The sequence below is a fragment of the Haliotis rubra genome, unplaced genomic scaffold (assembly GCF_003918875.1).
Source record: "Haliotis rubra isolate DU_JTF1 unplaced genomic scaffold, ASM391887v1 Scf281, whole genome shotgun sequence".
In the NCBI taxonomy this organism is placed as follows: domain Eukaryota; kingdom Metazoa; phylum Mollusca; class Gastropoda; order Lepetellida; family Haliotidae; genus Haliotis; species Haliotis rubra.
Window position 1 is genome coordinate 612,779 of NW_025766903.1, and position 26,399 is coordinate 639,177.

At 39.1% G+C, this 26,399-nt stretch overlaps 1 protein-coding gene across 3 annotated transcripts in view; it reads right to left on the reverse strand.

Moving 5' to 3' along the window:
• Positions 1-942: 942 nt before the first annotated feature.
• The window catches only part of LOC124281261 (ganglioside GM2 activator-like), a 96,567-nt gene continuing 71,110 nt past the window's right edge, over positions 943-26,399 (reverse strand). The window contains exons 3-4 of one of the 3 annotated variants that reach the window (XM_046717291.1): positions 19,834-20,014; positions 943-1,090 (exon numbers count right to left, since the gene is read on the reverse strand). In XM_046717291.1, coding sequence (XP_046573247.1) covers positions 998-1,090; positions 19,834-20,014 — 274 coding nt within the window. In that variant the 3' untranslated portion in view covers positions 943-997. Of the gene's footprint in view, positions 1,091-19,356; positions 19,550-19,833; positions 20,015-26,399 lie in introns of those variants that run through there. The other 2 variants (XM_046717290.1, XM_046717289.1) reach the window with 2 other exon arrangements.

Consider the following 26,399-nt stretch of genomic DNA (forward strand, 5'->3'; position numbering starts at 1 on the left):
GTGGAGTCACATAGTTCGGGTTCCGAGGTGGGCACATTTGCGTAGTATCTTTGGACAAGATACGTAGATGCACATTGTCTCAGGTACCCGCGAGCATGTGCTGGCAATGTGAGGGTTTAGTTCATTGTGCCAAACAGGCAGCATGGCTGTATGGCCCCCGGGGAGTTGAAAAAGTATCGGAAAGTATGATAGTGTCCTATGACCGGGGATAGTAATGTACGTAGTACCGTGAGCAGGCAATGTGTCTGGAGATGAGCGCACTATAAGTGGACTATTACTATTACTACAAGATGCATGAAAATTGGATCTGGTTATCTTTAATATTATCATATTGTCTCCATTATTTGTTTGAAAATTTTTCAACCAGATTTGTCAAGTGTTTACATTTGTGTCCTTGTCGTTGATTGGTTGCTTGAGATACAGAAGCCCACAATGCAATGCGAAATCTGCAAATATGGTCGTACATACTAACGATAATATACTATCTGCTTTGCCCACCACTGAACACTCTGCATCATAGCTGATAGTGTTTCCGACAGGTGGGCTGATGATGAAGTCGGATATGTACCTCGGACTCTACCTTTTCATAATTATCGACTGCTGTTTGTCGCTTACAGGAAACACTCGAAGGCTGGTAGATACTTTATGTCGCCGATCTGGGGCAGAATCGGCATGATATCCTTCACCCTCTGTAGATTCAACGAATAGAGACAGTTTAAAACCGATGCGGAATGTCAAGACGTGTACCACAGCAAACGCTAGAGGCGTCCAGCTATATCCATCTCCACGCTACACTGTCAGTATACAGGATCACCGTTGATAGCTATACCTTCAGATTTGTCACACAGAAAGCCAAGAATGCATTCGTTACTCCTTTAAACTAAATATTAAGATGATAGAAACAAGAGGCAAAGACTTTCCTGAACTGACAGAAACTCATCGTTCGGTATGTATTGTCTTTATTTTCGATCATCTAAAAACACGTATCCGACTGGACTCACTTGACATCGAGATTTAGGTACACCTCTACACAACCACGAAGTTGACCACTGGGCTTTTCGTTCAAGGTGATCTTCACATGGAATTCGCTCTGGAATGATATGTTATACAACGATTTACAGAATATCCAAACATTAAACATCTGTCACGTCAGATAAATTAGGAAGGTTAATCGAGTTTTCAAACTGTTTTCAGTCGATGCCTCTCAAAGAAAAGAAAACTCGTTTAGGTGAAAACTGTCAATAAATATAATGTTAAACTGGTATTTCTCTCTCTGATATTATAGATGTGTTTCGTCGCCTGTACAACTGCTCCTCAGCATCGCATGTTTGAGAAACATTGATGACAGTCAACCCCATGACTTGGCTACCAATCTTTACTTACATCAACTAACACCAATTTCCAGGCACCTTTGATGGCAGGGACGGTGAACTTGGAGGCCGGTAGACTAAACTTTCTGGGGGTTGAAGGGACAGGTGCATGGGAGGCAATGAGCCGTCAGCTGGGGAGTGCACGTTCCGCTCTGCTTGAAAGTGTTCAGGAAGTGACATGGGTCCGTGTAGTGGCTGCGGGAGAATCAGATTGCATCGGATGGTTGCTGAGGTACACCTTGCGTACAAGTTTTTTCCACTCGTTTTTAATCGTGGTATCCACTTAATAATATGACGTCTTCAACCTATGAACGCCTTGTGGCTACAAGCATTCCAGAGTCAGTTATTAACATTCGGCTCAGGTCATGTCAGTTCGAGGTTTGATCTCTGGTAGCAGCCCATGCCTCATGTATACATTTTACTTACCTAATGTATAACAGACAACTCAATCAAGTATCCTGACGGGGTATCAGAAAACTCCGTCCACGAACACAAGAATGATGAAATCAAAATATACCACAGTGAAGTCCAGAAGCTCAAAGGCAATGTAGACAAATTGAAATCTGAAATCACTACATTAAAGAGTGAAATCGAAAGGAAAGATATTGACATTAAGGACATGAAAGACACTATAAACACAGCAATAAATGGGATAAATAAAACAACTTGTGCAATTGATGGCAAAATTGACTGTATGAATACCAGAAATAAGCTGCTCTATTCAGAGGCAGTTAACAACCCAAGCTATGGTAAGACCACATCAAGGCCAGTCATTGCTGAAGGCCAATCAACTCCAAGCCATGATGTAACACACCGTGCAGTACAAAACAGCAGAGTTCCAGTCTGCGATGATATCCATCCACCACCAAGCTCAGAAGACAGCTTACATCTTCTTGATGATAGTCCACCCCACGAGCACGTGCCAGACACGGATGACTCTTTCAGCACGAGATACAAGCCAACCTTAACCCAAGACAATACATCTAATCAATCTAAGAAACAACAGCAATCAAGGTCTGTGAGGTTTAACAATCAGTGGAGACGATCCTTCACAGATGTGGCTAAATACAAAAACAGGCGACTCGTCATGTCATATGTGAGAGCAGACGAATCTTTTGACATAGTGAAAGATGCTATCGTTGACTACGCCAAAGAACGGGGTGTGACCATTACGAATATAATTGTCCTGCGACATTGGGAAGGCTCTAACCCGACCTATACCATCTGTATTGCAGTCCCTGTACAGTGTGCCAAGATAATATTGGACGACAACACATTCTGGCCAGAGAACGTGAACTGCAGAGAATGGGTTCCCGGAATACATGGTACTCTAATGATAAACAAGGCGAGAGTGAATATTAACCATGATGCCTTATCTTGCAAGTCTGACCATCTATGGATGTAAACTGATGACCGTCGTTAACCTAGCGACATGGAACATTCGTGGTATCAAACATGGAACGTCTGAGGCTGTGCAATAAACTCGACGTATGTGACGTCGTGCTTGTTACAGAGCACTGGCTAGACATGGAAAATTCACAGTCTCTGAGACACTACATGACAAATTTAATGTGTATTCTAAATCCAGTTGTGACTCTAACCAGCACCAACGAGGTTATGGAGGTGTAGCCATGTTTGTACGGAAGGTGACTGGTGTAAAGCTACTCTTATTGACACCCACCACAGCCGCCACGTACTGTGTATCAAACTGCACATCTTTACCAGCCATGTGTATATATTTCTTGGGACTAGACTGCCATCGACAAATGTCCTTGACAGTGTGTACTATGAAGAACTGTACTATGTTATGGAACTTTATGATATTCTCTCTCAAGAATACCCAACATACCTCCTAGGAGACTTTAATACTGATATCAGTCATGGTATTAATATGAAACCCAGGGCTAGGTGCCTCTTACGACTGCTTAGCGAACGTCATCTTTATTCTGTGGTTCCACTTGACGAGTCAAGGTACACTTTCCATAGTAAATGTAACTAAGTAAAATCATTAATTGACTATGTCTTTGTAGACATTGATTCAGTAAGCAGTGTAACTGGATATGTCATTGACACTGGCATCCCATATAACATCTCAGATCACCTACCAATACTTGTCTGTATACTTCTTCCTGTACATGTTGGGTACTATCATGGAGAAAACTTAAACTGGACTAAAGCGAGTGAAACTGACCTAATGTTATATCGATATGAAACAGAAAACTACTTTCGTGGAACTGAAATTAACAATGCTCACTTTGATAACAATGTAGACTACACCGAATACTATTGTGATTATATCACAGGCTCCTTACATGCTTCTGCTGCCGGAAGTATTCCATCCACACGCTTTAGGCCATTTCTTAAACCTTACTGGAAGAAAGATGGTCTTAATAATCTGCATAAAGAAATGTGAAATTGTCGCCGTCAGTGGGTTGCAAATGGTAAAGTTAGAGATAAAAACGATGCTGCCTATGCAAAATTGGAGAAAGTAAACGGCTATTTCGTAAGAAACATCGCCATGCAAAACACCAGTTAGCTAAAAATAGATTTGATGAAATCTACGAAGCAGCAGAAGTAGATGTTATAGAAGTTTACAAAACTACAAAACGTTACAAACGCTGCAAAGGTAATATTGAAAAACTTACCTATGATTCTCAAACTTGCTACGAGGGAAAGGATATTTGCAGTCTGTTTGGACTTTATTTCCATTCACTAGCTACTCCTTCCCCTGATGTAAAATGTGACTATGTACATGCTCAGAATGTGAAAGAGCAAATTGCTAATATTGAAACAAGCGATGACATGCATAACGACATCGGTTCGCCATTGCACTGTCCATTCACTGAAGATGAAATCCATTGTTCAATAAAACGACTAAAAGTACGAAAGTCGCCTGGTCCTGACGGCATAGTGAATGAGCACATAAAGAAGGCTGGTAGATCGCTGCTGCATCATATTGCCTTACTATCCAATGCCATTATTACGTTTGAATACATTCCTAAATCATTTTCTATAGGTCAAATTCTTCCAATACACAAGGGCAACGGTAAACCAAAACATGACCCTGCCAATTATAGAGGAATAACCATGACTTCTGTGTTAAGTAAACTCTTTGAAAGACTTCTCCTTAACAGAATAGAGTCCTGGATAGATACTAAGATAGAATTTCCCCATCCTCTGCAATTTGGATTTAGGCGTCACTATGGTGCTGAAACCGCCGTACTGACATTAAAAGAAAACATTGCATATTACAATAAAAGGATGTCGCCTGTATACTGTGCATTCTTAGATAATAAAAAAAGGCATTTGATCGGGTGTGGCTTGATGGCTTATTTATTAAACTGTATGATATTGGAATAACGGGTAAACAATGGAGAATATTAAGGCTCTCCTATAGCTCCATGAAGTCATTTGTATGCTTTGAAGGGTATAAATCGGATACATTCCCCGTCAATCAAGGAGTAGGCCAAGGTAGAGTAATGTCCGCCTGGCTATTCACATTATTTATTAATGACCTCCTATATGAACTTGGGAATTCAGATTCTGGCTTAATTTTGCCATGGGGTAAATGCCCTGGGATTCTTCTTGCTGATGACACTACTCTGATGAATTCCTCTACCAAAGGCCTGCAAAATCTTCTCGATGTCGCTAAAAACTATGCTCATAAATGGCAGCTAAAATATAATGTAAGCAAGAGTGCGGTTCTACACTTTGAATGCTCAAACAATAACGTTAACATCAGTAATGTATTAATTGGTGATATACATGTTCCACAAAGGAAATCTATTAAATATGCAGGTGTATAGCTCAGTACAGATAAATCATCACTTGAACGTACAAAATCTGCATGTGAAAAGCTACGAGTATTCATGAACACTAATCATAATAATGGATTGTATTTTGGAGGTCTTAACCCAATATCTGCAGCACGTATCTGGGAGAGGGTAATCTTATCATGTGGCCTCTATGGATGTAACGTATGGGGTAAACTTCCTCTTAAAGAGTATGAAATACTTGAAGTTGTACAACGACAATTTTGTAAAAAAGTTCAGGGACTACACAAGCGCACTCCCAGTATTGTTGTATTGGATTGTATCGGTATCATGCCACTACAGTATTACATAGATAAAAGAGCCCTCTACCTATTAGGAAAGTTATGTAATGCAAAGTATAACTGTGTTTTTAAAGTAATGTTTCTAGTTCTCCTTGGTCAATTTATGTGTACAGATAGCTCTACATGCAATGTATATAGTAGAAAATCCCCGATATACAATATGCTGCAACTTGTACATAAGTATAACCTAAATACTATACTAGCTAACTATGTCAATAATGGTCAATTCATCAGTAAGAAATGCTGGTCCAATGCCGTAAATGATGCTACTAAATCTCATCGAGAAAATCTATTTTATGTTCATCTTAATTCAAGACTTAGTCTGTCAAGATATATCAATATAAGATCCAATAATGAACACTATCTCTGGATGCTAGCTGCAGAGAAGAACGACCAGTTAATTGATATTGCAAGACTTGTACACTATGGATCAGCTGAAATTGTTTCAAAAGAATGTTCATGTAAAACTGTCGCCAATGATATTGTAAAGCACGTGTTTATGTCATGTACGATAAATATGAATGACAGAAATGAACTTTTTAACTCCATATGTGATATTCTGGATGTAGAAACTTATAATTAATGTAAGCCATTTTATAAGGAAATGGCGATACTTGCTAAAACATTTGTATGTATATGAACATTTGTGACTCTATTAATAACCTATCTTAATCATTTGATGTAAAATATATTATTACCACACATTGTGATCTTCATTCAGTTGGAGGAAATAAAGAATATCTATCAAAACTATAGCACACGTCTTAACTATAGTACACGTCATAGCTATAGAGCATGTCATAACTATAGTACATGTCATAACTACAGCACACGTCTTAACTATAGCACGCGGCATAACAAGGTACGGCTCGGCACAGTATTGTCACTGTTTCCACAATTTTACTGTTTTCAAGGTTTACGGAGAACTTAAGTGTTGTAATACTAAAGTCTGGAGCTACCTGAAGTCTTACCTCGTCATATAGTATTGTGGGGAGTGCTTGGTCACTGCACAGATAGCAGTATATGAAACAGATGTCTCACTTGTGTCCTTTATGACTAGTTCAGGTGGGTAAATCACTGGAAGGGAAGCATTTACTGCTTGAAGGGTGTTGAAGTGGGAGAGTTACAGACATCTCGTTTGCCACATAGTCTTGTGGATATATCTTGAAGATATCTTGCTATGTTCATCATCTTGTTTTAAGGAGGTTTTGTATCCATTTGTTTGTTGTAACATTTCCTGATATAGTCAATATATTCCCCAACATTGCCTCCCAGCCAACATTACACGCGCACAACACCGAGATTCTTTAGAGGCATTTAGAAGTTGGTGAATATATAAGACATGTGGATGGCAACTTCTTGTAATTGAATAAGATGGCGTCTTCAGGTGATTGAACAAGGGGCAAGAAGTAGCATAGAAACGCCATGTTATACAATAAAAAAGAAGTTGCAATCCATATACTTGTGTTATATACACAACACCGATATGTGACTACCATGGGTAGGTGGCCTTGGATTGTACAACCTATACTTGTATATACACAACACCGATATGTGAATCCCATAGTCAGGTGGCCCTAGATTGTACAACCTATACTTGTATATACACAGCACCGATATGTGAATCCCATAGTCAGGTGGCCCTAGATTGTAAAACCTATACTTGTATATAAGGCCGGGTGGGACAACTTAGGAATGGCCAGCGAGTCCTAACTTGACACACAGAAGGAAGCGAGCTACAAAGACATAATTTATATCATTGGATAGATCTCGAGAAGATGAACCCAAGAAGTTCATGTGCCAGTGCGCTCACGTGTTCATAAGCTCACAAATGGGCTCTGAAAATACATTTCTGCAGAAATTACTGGCAGAATTATTTTTTTTTCCGCAGAAATTTCTGGCAGATTTTTTTTTTACCGCAGAATTTTCTGGCAGAATTTTTTTTTACCGCAGAAATTTTCATTTCACTACCAGAAATGTCTTAATTGAAAATGATTAGACACCATCTTTGGATAATTCAATATGGACTTTCTTCAAATGATGTTGTTTTCTCCTGTAAACAACTTCAAGTGGGAGGGGGAAATGGTTCCCAGAAGTGGATCGCCGCACAAATCTTACAAGGCATATTTTAACATCTTATCAAGACGAATGAAAATAAAAACAATTTGATGATTTCTTTATACATCGTTTATTCACACTCTGTATTACATGAGTTTCATTGCGCTAAGTTGCAGTCATTTCATCTCTCACATGAGTCCCGTTGTCCCTTTAGTATGGTTTATGTATCTCTATTGTTTGTATAGTCACTCGAACTGTAAAATGGAACACTGAATTGTATATGGCAGATGTGTACTCTTGAAACCACAATGAAGCTGTTTTCAAACAGTCTTGCAATAATCGAATCAGGATTAGGTGTCTTCCCTTAAGACGACATTTGGTATTACAGTGAAAATCCTTTGATGTTTCGCCGAGGTAGACTCATGTTGTTTTAATGGATTAGTGAGGTGGGTTATACTATAAACTGAACTGCATAACGAAATCGGTGTTCATTTTCATGATATCAACTCACATTGTAATATGAACATGATATCAACACACTGGTTGTTGATTTCCATTGGTATCAACTCACTGCTTATTGACTGACATTGATTGATTTCAGCTCACTGCTTATTGACTGACATTGATTGATTTTCAACTCACGACTAACTGATTGCCTTTGACACTGATTTTAAATCACTAATTATTTGTTTGCTTATTGATTGACATTGATTTATTTCAACTCACTACTACTGATTGCCTTTGACACTGATTTTAATTCACTATATTATTTGTTGATATTTACTCACTAGTTATTATGGGTATATATCCTGCTTATCCGCAATCCAATGCATCGCTTTCGAAATGGCAAATCAGCAGTTAGTGTGCAAGTTCATTCCAACTTCACGTGGAGGAAGGTGTCTCTGTATAGATAGGATACATGTTTAGAGTGAGCCGCAAACACAATGCTGCATCGCGGATATCATGGATGTGCCTAGATAAGAACTGCACTTAAACTATTTCTACAGTTGAATGATGACATTCAAATGTATATAAATTATTTGTTATCGATAAACTTGTCACGGATAAAAATGTCATATGTATTTTAAGGGGTGTAAATAATGGTTCGTGGGAGTATTTCATTTATTTACCGGTTAACAATTTAGTATCATCCATCTGCTTAAAATCACACAGAACCTCCGTTGTTCTCCAGAGGCAGTCGACTTGAAAATCCTTGCATGCTCCACTGATTTGTTGTTTTAAACATCACAGTTGTCGTCTTCCCGGGAATGAACTAACAGAACGAATCTTCCATAGGTAGTAGGTGAGTGTTTAGGTCAAGGGTTCTGATTACAGTATTATAATGTTGTGAACTGAGACAGGGATGCATGTATATACATATTGTATAAAACTTGAAATGTTTCACTTCTTCAAATCCTGCATTATGTTGTGTAATAACGTAATGCGGGTAGAAAACATGTGTTCTAGACAGCAGTAATAAACGATCCCGACAAATACCATCCTGTGTAAATACTCGTAATGGCTAATTATTTGGGAGAGTGTGTATTTGACCGTCCTTTCACCTGTATCAGATAATTTATGAGACACCTGCGTGTGGGCCACTTCTTGTTTATTCTAGGTAATTAGCAATCAGTGTGATCAACTGATCTGGATCTGATCTTGTTGGGTTTGGGGTATTTGCATCAGAATGACAATAACTGATTCATGATCAGGAAACTAAAACTATATACACTTCTGTTATTACCTCAAAGACCGGTTTGAGGAATTTAAGCAATTCATATCATCATGACATTAGATGTTTTGGTTCAGTTCTGTGTTGGACCTATTCGATACACTATGTTTCAGGTGTACGAGGTCAGATAAAGTAAGTTGTATATATATATACAAATTATACAACAACGTCATGAACAGCAATTATGATTGTATGTTTCATTGGCATTCTAGCATGCGGCTTCTTAATAGCAACTTCTTGTTCTTTGCATAAAGCAACGTGTGACGAGCGCTGTGAATGTAGTGACTGACGAAGGGTACTACATACCATAGCCTACGAAGAGCTGACCAAGCTATAGACTTCAATCAGCACCCGTTTTATGACTGTTTTACAACTTAATCCGTCCTGCTTATCGGCTTCATGGCTGTGCTATTTATTGTTCTTACTTCCCACCTGGCCTCGTCCAATTATCTACCCCTTGTTATTCAAGTACACGATGTTTGTCACAGCATTCGATCATTCTAATCACTTGGTTTTTGTCACCGTTAGCTTGAACATGGTGTGAGAACCTACACAGAAACGTTGCTCTATGCAATTAACAAGAAGTTGCTATCAAAAAGACCGTATGCTTTTATTAGCAATTTTGCTGTCGCATTCCTGGGAAATTAGAGACAATTGTGAATGTCGTGTCATCACTGATTTTTGAAATGATGTTAGTCACCCAGGATTCCTACAAAATATTGTGTTAAATTGTTTGAAAATATACCAGTCCTAATGATTCATTCATCCACATCTCTTGTTTACCTAACACTGCCGTTGCAATAAACAACCTATACATTGGATCAGTAAAAGAGCAAAACTTGCTTATGAAAATATCTCTTCAGGTAATGTGTTGAAACGACTGGTTTGTGCACATAGATAGTGCTAAACATAATGTACCATTGCACAAATGAAATGCATAAAGTCAGTATTTTGAAGTCAGTGGTCCAACAAACTATAATGTCTACGTTCTACCGAAAAGGTATCAAAATTTTCTTGGATAAAATGGTGAATGAAACTTGATGAATACGTTTGGAAAGAGCTACGATATATACCTGCAAAACGCAGAGGTTGTTCGAGATTTATACAGTATTGTGATTTAAACAGTATTTTTTAAAATGTCCATTAATGTTTACATTTTTCATAATACACGACATAACAAAATGGAAATAGGATTAGCAAACAGGCCATATGGCCTATGTCAATGCTTCTCCGCATATAGTTCGTTATTATCTTGACTTAATTCTATGGAGCAGACATTAGGACATTAATGAATGAATCAAAACAAAAGAAAATAAAGAAAAGAAAAGAAAGAACAAGACACCAAGTGCATTTTATGTTTATAGGTTGTTACTTGAATTCCGTAAAGCGGTTAGTTTCAGTTATATAATTCTGAACGAATTTTATAAGGTTTTCATTGTCTAAAGGAGATAAATCGTCATTGCCGTGAAGTATAGTATATATGCTGAGGTGGTTAAGGACAAAGTATCTCCTCGATGAATTTTCACATTGTTTTGTCACTGAACAACACGCTCCATGCTGTTGCTACCGAGATCATAATATATAGATCTTATCTATTTTATGATTTGTGTTGTAATACGAGTGTGAAAGGAAACGATTATTCATACAATAATATCATGAGAAAATATACCAATCACGAATTAAACGCATATGATTTGCACACCACCATATGATTTTAGAGCCTCACGTTAGTGACTTACATTCATATTGTTCTTTCAACACATTTTCGCTTCATGGATGACAACGTCTATATTATATAGGATGCGGCGTTTCAGTATAGATTATTATACCGTTGTCAAGCGAGACTGAGGTGCTGTAGCAGACTTATATATACATCAACATGGATTAAGCAGTTCAAATCCGTGGACACAAGCCCTCCATCAACAGAGATGAAGGATATCTCATCCCATCTGCATACAATGAACTGATAGCAACAACTTAGCAGAGCATTCCAGCCATGTATATTTTCTACCTCTTGGACATTTGACTTCCCCCTGTTGTCACTGCTTTATTACCCTATCCTATAGTTGTTGCTGTTAATCCCTTTGATGCACGCCTACATGTTGTTTTACTTATTCCCTGTAAAGTCTGATCTGTGCAAAGCGTGGGCACCTGCTCCTTTTGATAATTATGATTACCCCCTCTCTAATAGAGTTTTGTCATTTGCAATGAATTATAGTAACCCTTATCGTAGATTACCCAGCAACATATGTTTGCTTGGACACTGAGCCGTTGCCTACCTTTTCCTGTACCACATAAACTCTGCATGGTATGCCGGTTGATATTGTTATTTGAAATCGGCAGACAATGCACACTTGTTGCTGCAGGACAATGAATATTTCCGATACGACATTGTAAGTACTTGGGGGTGCAGACATATGACTTAAATATGTTTGCGCATGCTGCTTAATATCACATTTGTGTAATACCACAATATACATGGATAAACTATCAAACTATGCATCGTTTAGAAAAAAAGTATTTTGAATACATGAAAGAGAATATTTATAAAGTTATAACTTGTGAAATTTAATTGTGCGGACCCAATGTATGTTTCATTACAAAGTTCTCTGTTAATGTCTTCCCACTATCAAACTATGCATCGTTTAGAAAAAAAGTATTTTGAATACATGAAAGAGAATATTTATAAAGTTATAACTTGTGAAATTTAATTGTGCGGACCCAATGTATGTTTCATTACAAAGTTCTCTGTTAATGTCTTCCCACAATCAACAAAATATCATCATCTGGTGTTTAACTGAACCATGGATACTCTACAACAGGGATAGGTCACTCGCTTGCTTTCTTTACCATTTGTACTAATTAACGTGTGCCTCGTCATGCGCCAACGCACACAGTGACTTGGTTCGGTCCCAGCGCAACTTCGGCTGCGTTTAACAGTACATCAGCCAGTGTATTGTATCAGTCGGAATTTTACAATGAATGAATTAAGAGCAAGAATTTTATGTGAATGAATGAAAGAAATTAAGAAAAAGAACAAAAGAAAAAGAACATATGTGAATGAATGAAAGAATAAATGATACACCAAGGCCATCCCTCCCCAAACATGTTAAAGAACACAAAACTATCGGTAGAACACGTATGTTAACATCAGCTGTCCATTTTCAAAAGAAAATTACTTTGAGACATGTTTTTACATTAGTAACTAATTCAGATATCTTATTGCATGTGTGGAATGACATGGGCATTGACAGAATGTTAACTGACACTGTCACAGACCCCTCAAGAACAGAAAGTTTAGAACTATCACAAAGCGCTGTAAACACCTTTCCAGTTTTGTCAAATACTAAGATCAACAAGAAAGAAAGAAGTTTTAGAACTATAACACTCAAGCATCACAAGCACCAATGGCGATATGTCATATTTTTCACACACCTCAAATACACACTAACAAAAAAAAAAAAAAAAAAAAAAAAAAAAGTATCAATGTAACTTGCAAAAACCTTTCACCTGATGGTATATACCCCTCATAAAAATTAAAGGTGTATGTGAAAGATGTTTTAGAACAATAACTAGAAACACTCAAACAACGCCCTGTAGTATTACAATGGCAGTTCGGCGATATGTCATATTTTTCACACACCTCAAATACACACTAACAATTTTTTTTAAATTATAAAACTATCACTATTACTTGCAAACACCTTTCACGTGATGGTATATTCCCCTCATAAAAATTGAAGGTGTATGTGAAAGATGTTTTTGAACACTAACTAGAAACACTCAAACAACGCCCTGTAGTATTTCAATGGCAGATCGGCGATATGTCATATTTTTCACACACCTCAAATACACCCTAACAAATTTTTTTTTTTAGTTATAAAACTATCACTATTACTTGCAAACACCTTTCAACTAAAGGTATATTTCCCTTCTAAAAATTAAACGAATATGTGAAAAAAGAAGTTTTTAGCGATATAATTTAGTCTTTCTTCGCTGTGTACTGAGAATTGAAGCCAGTGAGCTACAACATGCCCACTTGAAACTTTACTACAAAGCTACTGTACTTATACTGACACTAATAACAATTATTTGACTTGAAAATGAAGTGACAGAATAGGTAACTTATCTTCTACATGTATGTTTTCAGTTGTCACAACACTCAGCGTATGTAATCAGCTGTTGAAAATAAACCGGGCTCAATCTTAAAACTACGCTGCCGCCATATTGGCTACACTGGTCACGTGACGAGCCGAGGCATAGCTTAGGAGCTTTCCGAGGAGTGACCACTCCCACTTATAGAGTCTCCCTGACTGAACCGATAAAACCTACTGGATAGAACCCAAAAGACGTGTATTGTCCATGCGGCACCACCCGACATTGTTTTGGTGTTTTCCCCTGAGTGGCCGCTCTCTGGATTACGCAATTGTTAATTGCTGTGGCCACCTGGGACAACCGAACCGGGACGGTGGCCGCTTGTAGGGACAGCCCCACAAATTATCAGGTGTGAAAACAATTAGATTTTCTCGGGTATTGTCACTTTGAACAGTGATACATTGTCGCTTAGGTATTGTTTATCATCTCAGTTCGGTACGCTGGTCATGTTGAGCGTGTTGATGGAGGCATTTCTAGGAATATGTAAATGATCAAATATTGTTATTATGTATCTAGTATGTGTCCAAACATATTGAATGCATTTATATTTATAGGAAAAGACTGAGGGTTTTTCATGTTGTTCAGAATATATGCTAATAATAAGCGTTCAATGATTTGAATACATGAATTAATTCACCTAAACTATATACAAAGTATATATAGAGAGATGATATATATGCCAGGGTAGAGATTGCAAGCGGAGTCTGTACTGGTAGAAACTTATTATATAGAATAACCTATGCAATTGCAATCTCTACCAGTGGAAGCTCCATTCTGATCCTACATATGATTTTTTCATATGTGAAACCATAGTTTGTATTAACAAAATGGTCATGATTAGGACATTATCAATTAATGCAATTTGTATTAAAGTGAGATACATTGATATGGAATTATTTGAATTTCTTTACATTTTTCACATATTAAAATAACATGCATAACAAATGAATATTATTGTTCAGCAAATAAAGTGTTGTTTGCCTACAGAACAATCAGGGTTTCTACCAGTTGAATTGGAAATTGTACTGGTAGAATCGGATCTGACAGGTAGGATCCGATTTCAATCTCTACTAGTAGGATACGGTGTCCTCCCATTTGTGAGAACTCCCAGTTGTGAGACACATTAATTAATGGTTCAGTGCACACAGGTGGTGCTTCCCCATCCCTACGATGAAAGTGGGAACAGCCCTGTTGTTGAACAGCCCTGTTATTGAAGAGTACCCGCAGGAGGCATAGTTCATTAATGAATTAATTGACACAGAAGACATTGTTCGTTGAAGAGCATTTATTGTTTTCAATAGATACTGAATTACTGAAAAAGATTATCCTGAACTGGTGATATATTCTACTTGTTGAAGGCCTGCCATAATGGTGATCGGAAAGAGCAGTCAAAGGTTAATAAATACATTTGGATTAATTATTGTTACAACAGTTATTGCTAGATTTTTCAAACACGTAAATCTGAGTAGGTAAATTAATTTCTCTTTCAAATGATCACGAAGTTACCTACACAAAGTGTTTATTTTTTAAAGCCATTTATCTGAGTAGGTTAATTACTTTATCTTTTAGAGTTTCATTAAGTTACCTCCACAAGATTCAGTTAAATAGCTAATCCATAATTAGCTGGGGTTAATCCATTCTATCAGATAGGGGAGTAAGGTGTGTTTTCTTTCCTAAGTACCTACTCCACTGTCTCACAACTGGGAGTCTCACAACTGGAAGTTCTCACAAATGGGAGTAGACCGTAGGATACTGGTAAAGACTGCGAAGTCTCTACTGGTAGAATCTCCGATCAGATCGCAATCTCAACCCTGACAAATATTTATATATATATATAGGACACATATTTCTCCGAGAGGATCTATCTCTGAAACATTTGGCAACAGGGCTCATGTCTAACATGAAATGACTGTAACTTCGTCCAGTGAAACTCATGTTATACAGAACGTGAATAAAAGATGTATAAAAAAATCACCATATTATTTTTATTTTCATTTCGTCTTGATAAGATGTTAAAATATGCCTTGTAAGATTTGTGCGGCGATCTACTTCTGGGAACGATTATCCCCTCCCACTTGAAGTTGTTTACAGGAGAAAGTAACATCATTTAAATAAAGTCCATATTGAATTATCCTAAAATGGTGTCTAATATTTTTCAATTAAGATAATTCTGGTAGTGAAATAAAAAATTCTGCCAGAAATTTCTGCGGGAAAAAAAAAATCTGCCAGACATTTTTGCGGAAAAAAATAATTCTGCCAGTAATTTCTGCAGAAATGCATTTTCAGAGCCCATTTGTGAGCTTATGAACACGTGCGCGCACTGGCACATGAATTTTTTGAGTTCATCTCCTCGAGATCTTTCCAATGATATAAAATATGTCTTTGTAGCTCGCTTCCTTCTATGTGTCAAGTTAGGACTCGCTGGCCATTCCCAAGTTGTCCCACCCGGCCTTATATACACAACACCGATATGTGAATCCCATAGTCAGGTGGCCCTAGATTGTACAACTTATACTTGTATATACACAACACCGATCTGTGAATCCCATAGTCAGGTGGCCCTAGATTGTATAACCTATACTTGTATATACACAACACCGATATGTGAATCCCATGGTCAGGTGGCCCTGGATTGTACAACCTATACTTGTACATACACATCACCGATCTGTAAATCCCATTGGCAGGTGGCCCTGGATTGTATAACCTATACTTGTATATACACATGGTCATGAATACCATGGTCAGGTAGCCCTAGATTGTACAACCTATACTTGTATATACACAACGCCGATATGTGAATCCCATGGTCAGGCGGCCCAGGATTGTACAACCTATACTTGTATATACACAACGCCGATATGTGAATCCCATGGTCAGGTGGCCCTGGATTTTACAACCTATACTGAAACTGAAAGTGGAAAATATCAGATCGGTTTAAGTCTAAAGAATTCAGCAATCTACCAAAGCCTAATGCAGTATCTGTATAGTGTTATTCCTTTACTCGATCTTCTCGTTGCTTCCAGTATACACGATTTTTGATAATATTTTCTCGAAATTTCGAGTATTGTTCTTGTTACTACGATTTTTCTCTCGTTATTTCGTTTCATGTTCTCATGAAGTAATGATAAAATGATTGAAGTAACGAAAGCATAACAGTAAAGACAAGAATTTCAAATAACTAGAAAAAAACAAAACGAAATAATTGACAGGGCACTGACTCTTGTAAAATTGTGTGAGAGGCTGCTGATGTCGGTCATTTCGCCAGCTGGTGTTGTCACTCACGTCAGTGCTTTCTTTAAGGTATGCGTAAGGTTTATACATGTGGAAGTATGACGTCAGTAGGGTGGTCAGTTTATCATCTATACTATGGAGACTGGGTGGGTACAATGGGGTGACGAGATTATATTTCAATATCAAATAATAACAGCATACATGTATGTGATGATAAAGAACATTCTTAAATTCTTCTCATTTGCACGTGACTGTCCCCACCTATGTGACTCTCCGAATACGACCATTACAACTAAACAGTTATCACTACATCCCATGTCGTTGACTTGATAACTCTGTAAAACCTACAGATTGTATGCTGGATTCCTTTGTTCCATGTAGGATTACATAGGTTCACATACAGTGGTGACGGTAACTTCCACCTTGTGATTCAGTCCACTGTTAGGTTTACCCAGGGCACACTGTCACTGTTTTCAGCTAAAGTCCATTCCATGAACCTGTTCGTCTCAAGCTGTCAATGATTGTAGGACACTGGTGAGACACAGTACGGGACATCCAATATCGTGCCGGTTTCTCTTCAGAAGAGACCCAGGTTTGTGTGCGGTATCTTGAACACATACATGGTTACCGGGCGTCCAAATGCAACCTTCCCACTGCTCGTGTATCAGGTGGTGTTCCTTTGTTCGTGGCAGGGATGTTTGTGGTATGTTTGGTGTCCAATACATAACGTCGACATCCTGAGGAACGTATTGTACAGAGCACTGCGTCTAAAACCAAAACGCTTATTATGAACGGACGGATATAGCGAACTGTTTTTACCACAAACTGGCACATATTGTGTGTTTTTAGTAGCATTGCATATTACGAAATACTGTTATAAGGAATCAGAAGTTGCTGTCCTTTGGAATCCGTATTAAATGTAGCTTACTGTACAAGTATCAGAATCAGTCCTTTGTTCTAACTGTGATCACGGATTGTTGGTGTTATCTCCTTCGTGACTCAATGAACACTTCGTGGCCCAATGAACACTTCGTGACTCAATGAACACTTCGTGGCCCAATGAACACTTCGTGACTCAATGAACACTTCGTGACTCAATGAACACTTCGTGACTCAATGAACACTTCGTGACTCAATGAACACTTCGTGACTCAATGAACAGTTTGTGACCCAAGGAACACTTCGTGACCCAATGAACACCTCGTGACCCAATGAACACTTCGTGACTCAATGAACACTTCGTGATCCAATGAACACTTCGTGACTCAATGAACACTTCGTGACTCAATGAACATTTAGTGACTCAATGAACAGTTTGTGACTCAATGAACACTTCGTGACTCAATGAACACTTCTTGACTCAATGAACACTTCGTGACGTCTCTGGATGCCAGTTTAGGCGCTGGGTGTGATTACGTCTGTTGTCCTATATACCGCAGTACCTTGGTTCTCGTGACTTGACAAGATGTGGAGCACAATGGTCCAGTGATAAGGCATCTACCTAACACGCTGAAGGCCCGGGTTCGATCCCCGGTGGAGTCACATAGTTCGGGTTCCGAGGTGGGCACATTTGCGTTCTATCCTTGGACAAGATACGTAGATGCACATTGTCTCAGGTACCCGTGAGGATGTGCTGGCAATGTAAGGGTTTAGTTCATTGTGCCAAACAGGCAGCATGGCTGTATGACCCCAGGGAGTTGAAAAAGTATCGAAAAGTATGATAGTGTCCTATCACAGGGGACAGTAATGTACGTAGTACCGTGAGCAGGCAATGTGCCTGGATATGAGCGCCATATAAGCGGACTATTACTTTTACTACAAGATGCATGAGAAATTGGATCTGATTATCTTTAATAGTATCATATGGTCTCCATTATTTGTTTTAAAACTTTTCAACCAGAGTTGTCAATCGTTTACAGTTGTGTCCTTGTCATTGATTGGTTGCTTTGAGATACAGAAGCCCACAATGCAATACGAAATCTGCAAATATGGTCGTACATACTAACGATAATATACTATCTGCTTTGCCCACCACTGAACACTCTGCATCATAACTGCTAGTGTTCCCGACAGGTGGGCTGATGATGAAGTCGTATATGTACCTCGGACTCTACCTTTTTATAATTATCGACTGCTGTTTGTCGCTTACACGAAACACTCGAAGGCTGGTAGATACTTTATGTCGCCGACCTGGGGCAGAATCTGCATGATATCCTCCACCCCTCTTTGGATTCCACGAATAGAGACAGTTTAAAACCGATGTGGAATGTCAAGACGTTTACCACAGCAAACACTAGACTCGTCCAGCTACATCCATCTCCACGCTACACTGTAATTATACAGGATCACCGTTGATAGATATACCTTCAGATTTGTCACATCGAAAGCCAAGAATGCATTCGTTACTCCTTTAAACTAAATATTAAGATAATAGAAACAAGAGGCAAAGACTTTCCTGAACTGACAGAAACCCATCGTTCGGTATGCATTGTCTTTATTCTGATCATCTAAACACATTATAATATATAACAAGTTTTATGGATAACAACTTCTTTATTTTCGTGAGTGCGACGTTTCGATACAGATTCTTGTACCGTTGTCAAGCAAGAGTGATACATGAGTGATACATGAAGTGTATCACTCTTGCTTGACAACGGTACAAGAATCTGTATCGAAACGTCGCACTCACGAAAATAAAGAAGTTGTTATCCATAAAACTTGTTATATATTGTACGTCTCAACTTCTAAAATGCCACTCAAACAAATCTAAACACATGTATCCGACTGGACTCATTGCTTGACATTGATATTTAGGTACACCTCTAAGCAACCACGAAGTTGACCACTGGGCTTTTCGTTCACGGTGATCTTCACGTGGTATTCGCTCTGGAATGATATGTTATAAAACGATTTACAAAATATCCAAACATTGAACATCTGTCTCGTCAGATAAATTAGGAAGTTTAATCGAGTTTTCAAACTATTTTCGGTCGATGCCTCTCAAAGAAAAGAAAACTCGTTTAGGTGAAAACTGTCAGTAAATATATTGTTAAACTATCTCTGACATTATAGATGTGTTTCGTCGCCTGTACAACTGATCCTTAGCATCGCATGTTTGAGAAACATTGATGGCAGTCAAACCCATGACTTGGTTACCAAACTTTACTTACATCCTCTAACACCAATTTCCAGGCACGATTGATGCCAGTGACGGTGAACTTGGAGGCCGGTAGACTAAGCTTGTCGGGGTTGAAGGGACAGGTGCATGGGAGGCCATTAGCCGTCAGAAAGGGAGGGCACGTTCCGCTGTGCTTGAAGAAGTTCAGGCAGTGACATGGGTCCGTGTAGTGGCTGCGGGAGAATCAGTATGCATCAGGTCGCTGCTGAGGTACACCTTGCGTACAAGTTTTTTCCACTCGTTTTTAATCCTGGTATCCACTTAATAATATGACGTCTTCAACCTATGAACGCCTTGTGGCTACAAGCATTCAAGAGTCAGTCATTAACATTCGGCTCAGGTCATGTTAGATCGAGGTTTGATCGCTGGTAACAGCCGATGTCTCATGTATATTTTTTACATAACTAATGTATAAGAGACAACACCATCAAGTTCAGCTGAAGAAGAACCTCCATCCACGTCGACTATGTCGTAACAGGAAACTCCGTCCACGTGAACAGCAAACTCCGTCCACGTCAAGTATGTCCGAACAGGAAACTTCCCCACGTCAAGTATGTCCTGAGAGCAAACTCCGTCCATGTCAAGTATGTCCTAACAGGAAACTCCGTCCTCGTCAAGTATGTCCTAACAGCAAACTCCTTTCACGTCAAGCATGCCCTAACAGGAAACTCCGTACAAGTCAAGTATGTCCTAAAAAGAAGCTCCGTTAACGTCAAATATGTCCTAACAGGGAACTCCGCCAACGTCAGGTACGTCCTAACAGAAAACTACGTCCACGTCATGCATGTCCTAACAGCCAACTTGGTATTAGTCAAACATGTCCTAACAGCCAACTTCGTATTAGTCAAACATGTCCTAACAGGATACTCTGCCCACGTCAAGTATGTCCTAACAAGAAACTCCACCCACGTCAAGTATGTCCAAACAGCAAACTCCGCCCACGTCAAGTATGTCCAAACAGAAAACTCCGTCCACGTCAAATATGGCCTAACAGGAAACTTCACCCACGTCATTTATGTCCTAAAAGGAAACTCCGTCCATGTCAAGTATGTCCTAAGAGGATACTCCGTTCACGACAAGTATGTCCTCCCAGGAAACTCCGTCCACGTCAAGCATGTCCTAAATAGGAAATTCCGCCCACGTCAACCATCTCCCAAAAGGATTCTCCGCGCACATCAAGTATGTCCAAATAGAAAACTCCGTCCACGTCAAATATGTCCTGAAGGGAAACTTCACCCACGTCAAGTATGTCCTAACAGGAAATTCCGTCAACGTCAAGTATGTCCAAACAGAAAACTCCGTCCACGTCAAATATGTCCTAACGGGAAACTTCACCCAAGTCAAGTATTTCCTAACAGGAAACTCCGTTCATGACAAGTATGTCCTAACAGGAAACTCTGCCCCCGTCAAGTATGTCCTAACATAATACTCCGTCCACGTCAAGGATGTCCTAAATAGGAAATTCCGCCCACGTCAACCATCACCCAACAGGATTCTCCGCGCACATGAAGTATGTCCTAACAGGATACTCCGCCCCTGTCAAGTATGTCCAAACAGAAAACTCTGTCCACGTCAAATATGTCCTAACGTGAAACTTCAACCACGTCAAGTATGTCCTAACAGGAAACTCCGTCCATGTCAAGTATGTCCCAACTCCGCACACAGTCCACGTCAAACATGTCCTGAAGGGAAACTCCACCCATGTCAAGTATGTCCTTACAGGAAATACCGAATGTCTTCACAGGAAACTCTGCACACATCAAGTATGTCCTAATAAGAAACTCCGTCCATGTCAAGTATGTCCTAACTAGAAATTTCGTCCACGTCAATTATTTCCTAACAACAAAATTCGTCCTTCTCAAGTATGTCCTAACAACAAACGCGGTCAATGTCAAGTATGTCCTAACAGGAAACTTCGTATTAGTCAAATATGTCCTAACAGAATAGTCCGTCCACGTCAAATATGTCCTAACAGGATACTCCATTCACGTCAAGTATGTCCTAAAAGGAAATTCCGTGTACGACAAGTATGTCCTAACAGGAAACTCCGTTAACGACAAGTATCTCTCGTCAGGATTCCTAACATCGAGTATGTCCTAACATGATATCGCGTTCACGTCTAGTATGTCCTAACAGGATACTCCACCCACGTCAAGTATATTCTAACAGTAAACTCCGTCAATATCAAAATATCCCAACAGGAAACTACGTTCACGTCAAATATGTCCTAAGAGGATACTCCGTCCACGTCAAATATGTCCTAACAGGATACTCCATTCACGTCAAGTATGTCCTAACAGGAAAATCCGCACACGTCAAGCATGTCATAACAGAATACTCCGTTCACGACAAGTATGTCCTAACAGGAAACTCCGTCCACGTCAAACATGTCCTAACATCAAGTATGTCCTAACATGATACCCCGTTTGCGTCTAGTATGTCCTAACAGGGTACTCCACCCACGTCATGTCCAAACAGAAAACTCCGTCCAGGACAAATATGTCCTAATGGGACACTTTGCCCACGTCAAGTATGTCCTAACAGGATACTCCGTTCACGACAAGTATGTCCTAACAGGAAACTGCGTCCATGTGAAGTATGTCCTAACAACAAACTCTGTCCTCGTCAAGCAAGTCCTAAATAGGAAATTCCGCCCACGTCAACCACCTCCCTACATGATTCTCCGCGTCACATCAAGTATGTCCTGACATGATACCCCATTCACGTCTAGTATGTCCTAACAGGATACTCCGCTCACGTCAAGTATGTCCAAACAGAAAACTCCGTCCGCGTCAAGTATGTCCCAACTCCACACACCGTCCACGTCAAACATGTCCTAAAGGGAAACTCCACCCAAGTCAAGTGTGTCTTAACAGGATATTCCGTCCACGTCAAGTATGTCTTCACAAGAAACTCCACCCACGTCATGTATGTCCTAACAGCAAACTCCGTCCTCGTCAATATGTCCAAACACAAAACTCTGTCCTCGTCAAATATGTCCTAACGGGAAACTTCACCAACGTCAAGTATGTCCTCACAGGAAATTCTGTCCACGTCAAGTATGTCTTCACAGGAAACTCCGCAAACGTCAAGTATGTCCTAACAAGATACTCCGCCCACGTCAAATATGTCCTAACGGGAAACTTTGTCCATGTCAAGTATGTCCTAACAACAAAGTCCGTCTATGTCAAGCATGTCCTAACAGGAAACTTCGTATTAGTCAAATATGTCCTAACATAATATTCCATTCACGTAAAGTATGTCCTAACAACAAACACTGTCCACAGCAAGTATGTCCTAACAGGAAACTCCGCCCTTGTCAAGTATGTCCTAACAGGATACTCCGTCCATGACAAGTATGTCCTCACAAGAAGCTCCGTCCCCATCAAGTATGTCCTAACAACAAATTCCGTCCACGTCAAGTATGTCCTAACAACAAATTCCGTCCACGTCATGCATGTGCTAACAGGATAATCACCCATGTCAAGTATATCCTAACAGGAAACTCCGCCCACTTCAAGTATGTCCTAACATGATACTGCGCCCACGTCAAGTATATCCTAGCCGCAAACTTCGTCCATATAAAGTATGTCCTAACAACAAAATTCGTCTACGTCAAGTATGTTGTAACAGGAAACTCCGCCCACGTCAAGTATGTCCTAACAGCAAACTTCGTATTATTCAATATGTCCTAACAGGAAACTCGTTCCACATCAAGTTTGTCCTAACAACAACATTCGTCCATCTCAAGTATGTTCTAACACGATACTCCGTTCAAGTAAAGTATGTCCTAACAACAAACACTGTCCACAGCAAGTATGTCCTAACAGCAAACTCCGCCCACGACACCATGTCCTGACAGGAAACTCCGTACAAGTCAAGTATGTCCTAACATGATACTTCGCGCACGTCAGGCATGTCCTAACAGGATAATCACCCTCGTCAAGTATGTCCTAACAACAAACTCTGTCCACTTCAAGTATATCCCATCAACAAACACTGTCCGCAGCAAGTATGTCCAAACAGGAAACTCCGCACACGTCACTATGTCCTAACAGAAATCTCTGTAGAAGTCAAGTATCTCCTAAAAGGATACTCCGCGCACGTCATGCATGTCCTAACAGGATAATCATCCACGTCAAGAGTGTCCCAACAACAAACTCTGTCCATTTCAAGTATATCCTAACAGCAAACTCCGCCCTTGTCAAGTATGTCCTAACAGGATACTCGGCCCACATCAGTATACACATCAGTTATAAGATGTTACTCCGTTCACGTCAAGTATGTTCTAAGAGCAAACTCCATCTACGTCAGTATGTCCTAAACGGAAACTCCGCCAACATCAAGTATGTCCTAACAGGAAATTCCGTCCCTATCAAGCATGTCCTAACAACAAACTCTGTCCGCTTCAAGTATATCCTAACAGCAAACTCCGCCCTTGTCAAGTATGTCCTAACAGGATACTCCGTCCATGACAAGTATGTCCTCACAAGAAGCTCCGTCCCCATCAAGTATGTCCTAACAACAAATTCCGTCCACGTCAAGTATGTCCTAACAACAAATTCCGTCCACGTCAAGTATGTCCTAACAACAAATTCCGTCCACGTCAAGTATGTCCTTACAGTTAACTCCGTCCACGTCAAATATGTCCTAACAGGAAACTCCGTCCAAGTCAAGTATGCCTACATTCCTAAATGACCTTGACACTCTATCAAATGAGGTGAAATCTTTTCATGAAAAACTATATACACAACAAGATGTAAGTCCTATAGTTCTAGATGAACTTTTAAAAGATATTACCTTACCAAAACTAAGTGATGAACAAACATCTAGTATTGAAGGTGAATTAACAAGAGGTGAAGTCTTGACAGCCTTAAAAAATATGAAAAATGATTAAAGCCCAGGTCCTGACGGTTTTACAACCGAAATTTTAAAAACAAATTGGAATGATCTTGTCGAATTCTTGATTAAATCACTGAATTTTGCTTTTCGAACTCGAAATTTATCTGTCTCCCAGAAACAGGGACTTATAACATGTATTCCTAAAGAAAATAAGCCCAAAAGGTTTTTAAAGAACTGGCGACCCATTTCGCTTCTAAAAATCAATTGCTGCTGCTGTCATTGACAACAGAATTAAGCCTGTTTTTCCAAGTATTATCAGTGAAGACCAAAAGGTCTTTATCATTGGAAGATACATAGGAGAAGTAACTAAACTAATTTATGACCTGATGGAACATACCAAAACATATCAAATCCCTGGACTACTCCTGTTGACTGACTTTGAGAAAGCTTTTGACTCGGTTGACTTGAAATATATTCTCTATGTTCTCAATTTCTATCACTTTGGTCCAGATTTGATTCAATGGGTAAACCTTTTCTATCATGCTATTGAATCCAGTGTATTGGTTAATGGCTTTGCATCACCCTTCTTTAAAATAACCCGGGGCTGTCGTCAAGTGGATCCTCTATCGCCTTATATATTTTTGGTTTGTGTAGACATTTTGTCCTTAATGATATAAAAAAATAGGTATATAAGAGAAATAAAAATTGATAATATTAAATACATGATGTCACAATTTGCTGATGATGCGACGATGACACTGGATGGTTCTGAAAGATGTCTTTATGCTGCTTTAAATACATTACAATTCTTTGCAAGATCCTCTGGGCTAAAAATTAATATTGAAAAAACAAAGCTAATTTGGATAGGATCAAAAAAAAGATCGAGACTAAAATTATGCAAAGACTGGAATTGTGACTGGTCTCACACTGAATTTAAACTTTTAGGTATTCATTTTGACATAGATTTAGAAAGTATGGTTGAAAAAAATTATTCTGATAAATTGTCTCAAATTACGGAAGAAATGAATACCTGGTCAGCACAAACACTCACTTCCTTTTGAAGAAACACAGTTTTGAAATCACTCCTGCTTCCAAATTAAATCACTTATTTGCTTCACTCCCAAACCCTCCAGATCATGTCTTAGATAAGCTTCAAAAGCTATGTTTTAGATTTATTTGGAAAGGAAAACCAGACAAAGCTAAAAGGTACATTATTACATCACTCCCTAAACAAGGTGGATTAAAGGTACCACAAATCAAAGAGACAATTGCGGCCCAAAAGCTTGGATGGGTAAGAAAACTATTACAAAAAAAGGATAGGTTGGAATATCTTTTTCTTAGAAAGATAACATGTGAAATTTACCTATGGTCTGCAGACAGCAATTATATTAAAAATGTTGTTACTCCACCCTTAACCAATCCGTTTTGGAAGGATGTGTTACTTGCTTGGGCTTGGTTCACATCTAAGCAAAAAGATACTATTACAAGTGAATTTGAAAACCAGTCACAGTCTATCTGGTGTAATGATGACATATTGGTTGGTAACAAACCTATTTTGTATAAATATGACCGCCTTAGGCTGTTGACAGGGTCGGACGTGCTTGTCTAGAATTTGATATTCATAACTGCGTTTGGCTTATATTTCTGTATTATCATTAAGGTAAGTGATTGTAGGCTACCGAGGGTCAAATATTGGCTTATTTTGCCATATTGGTG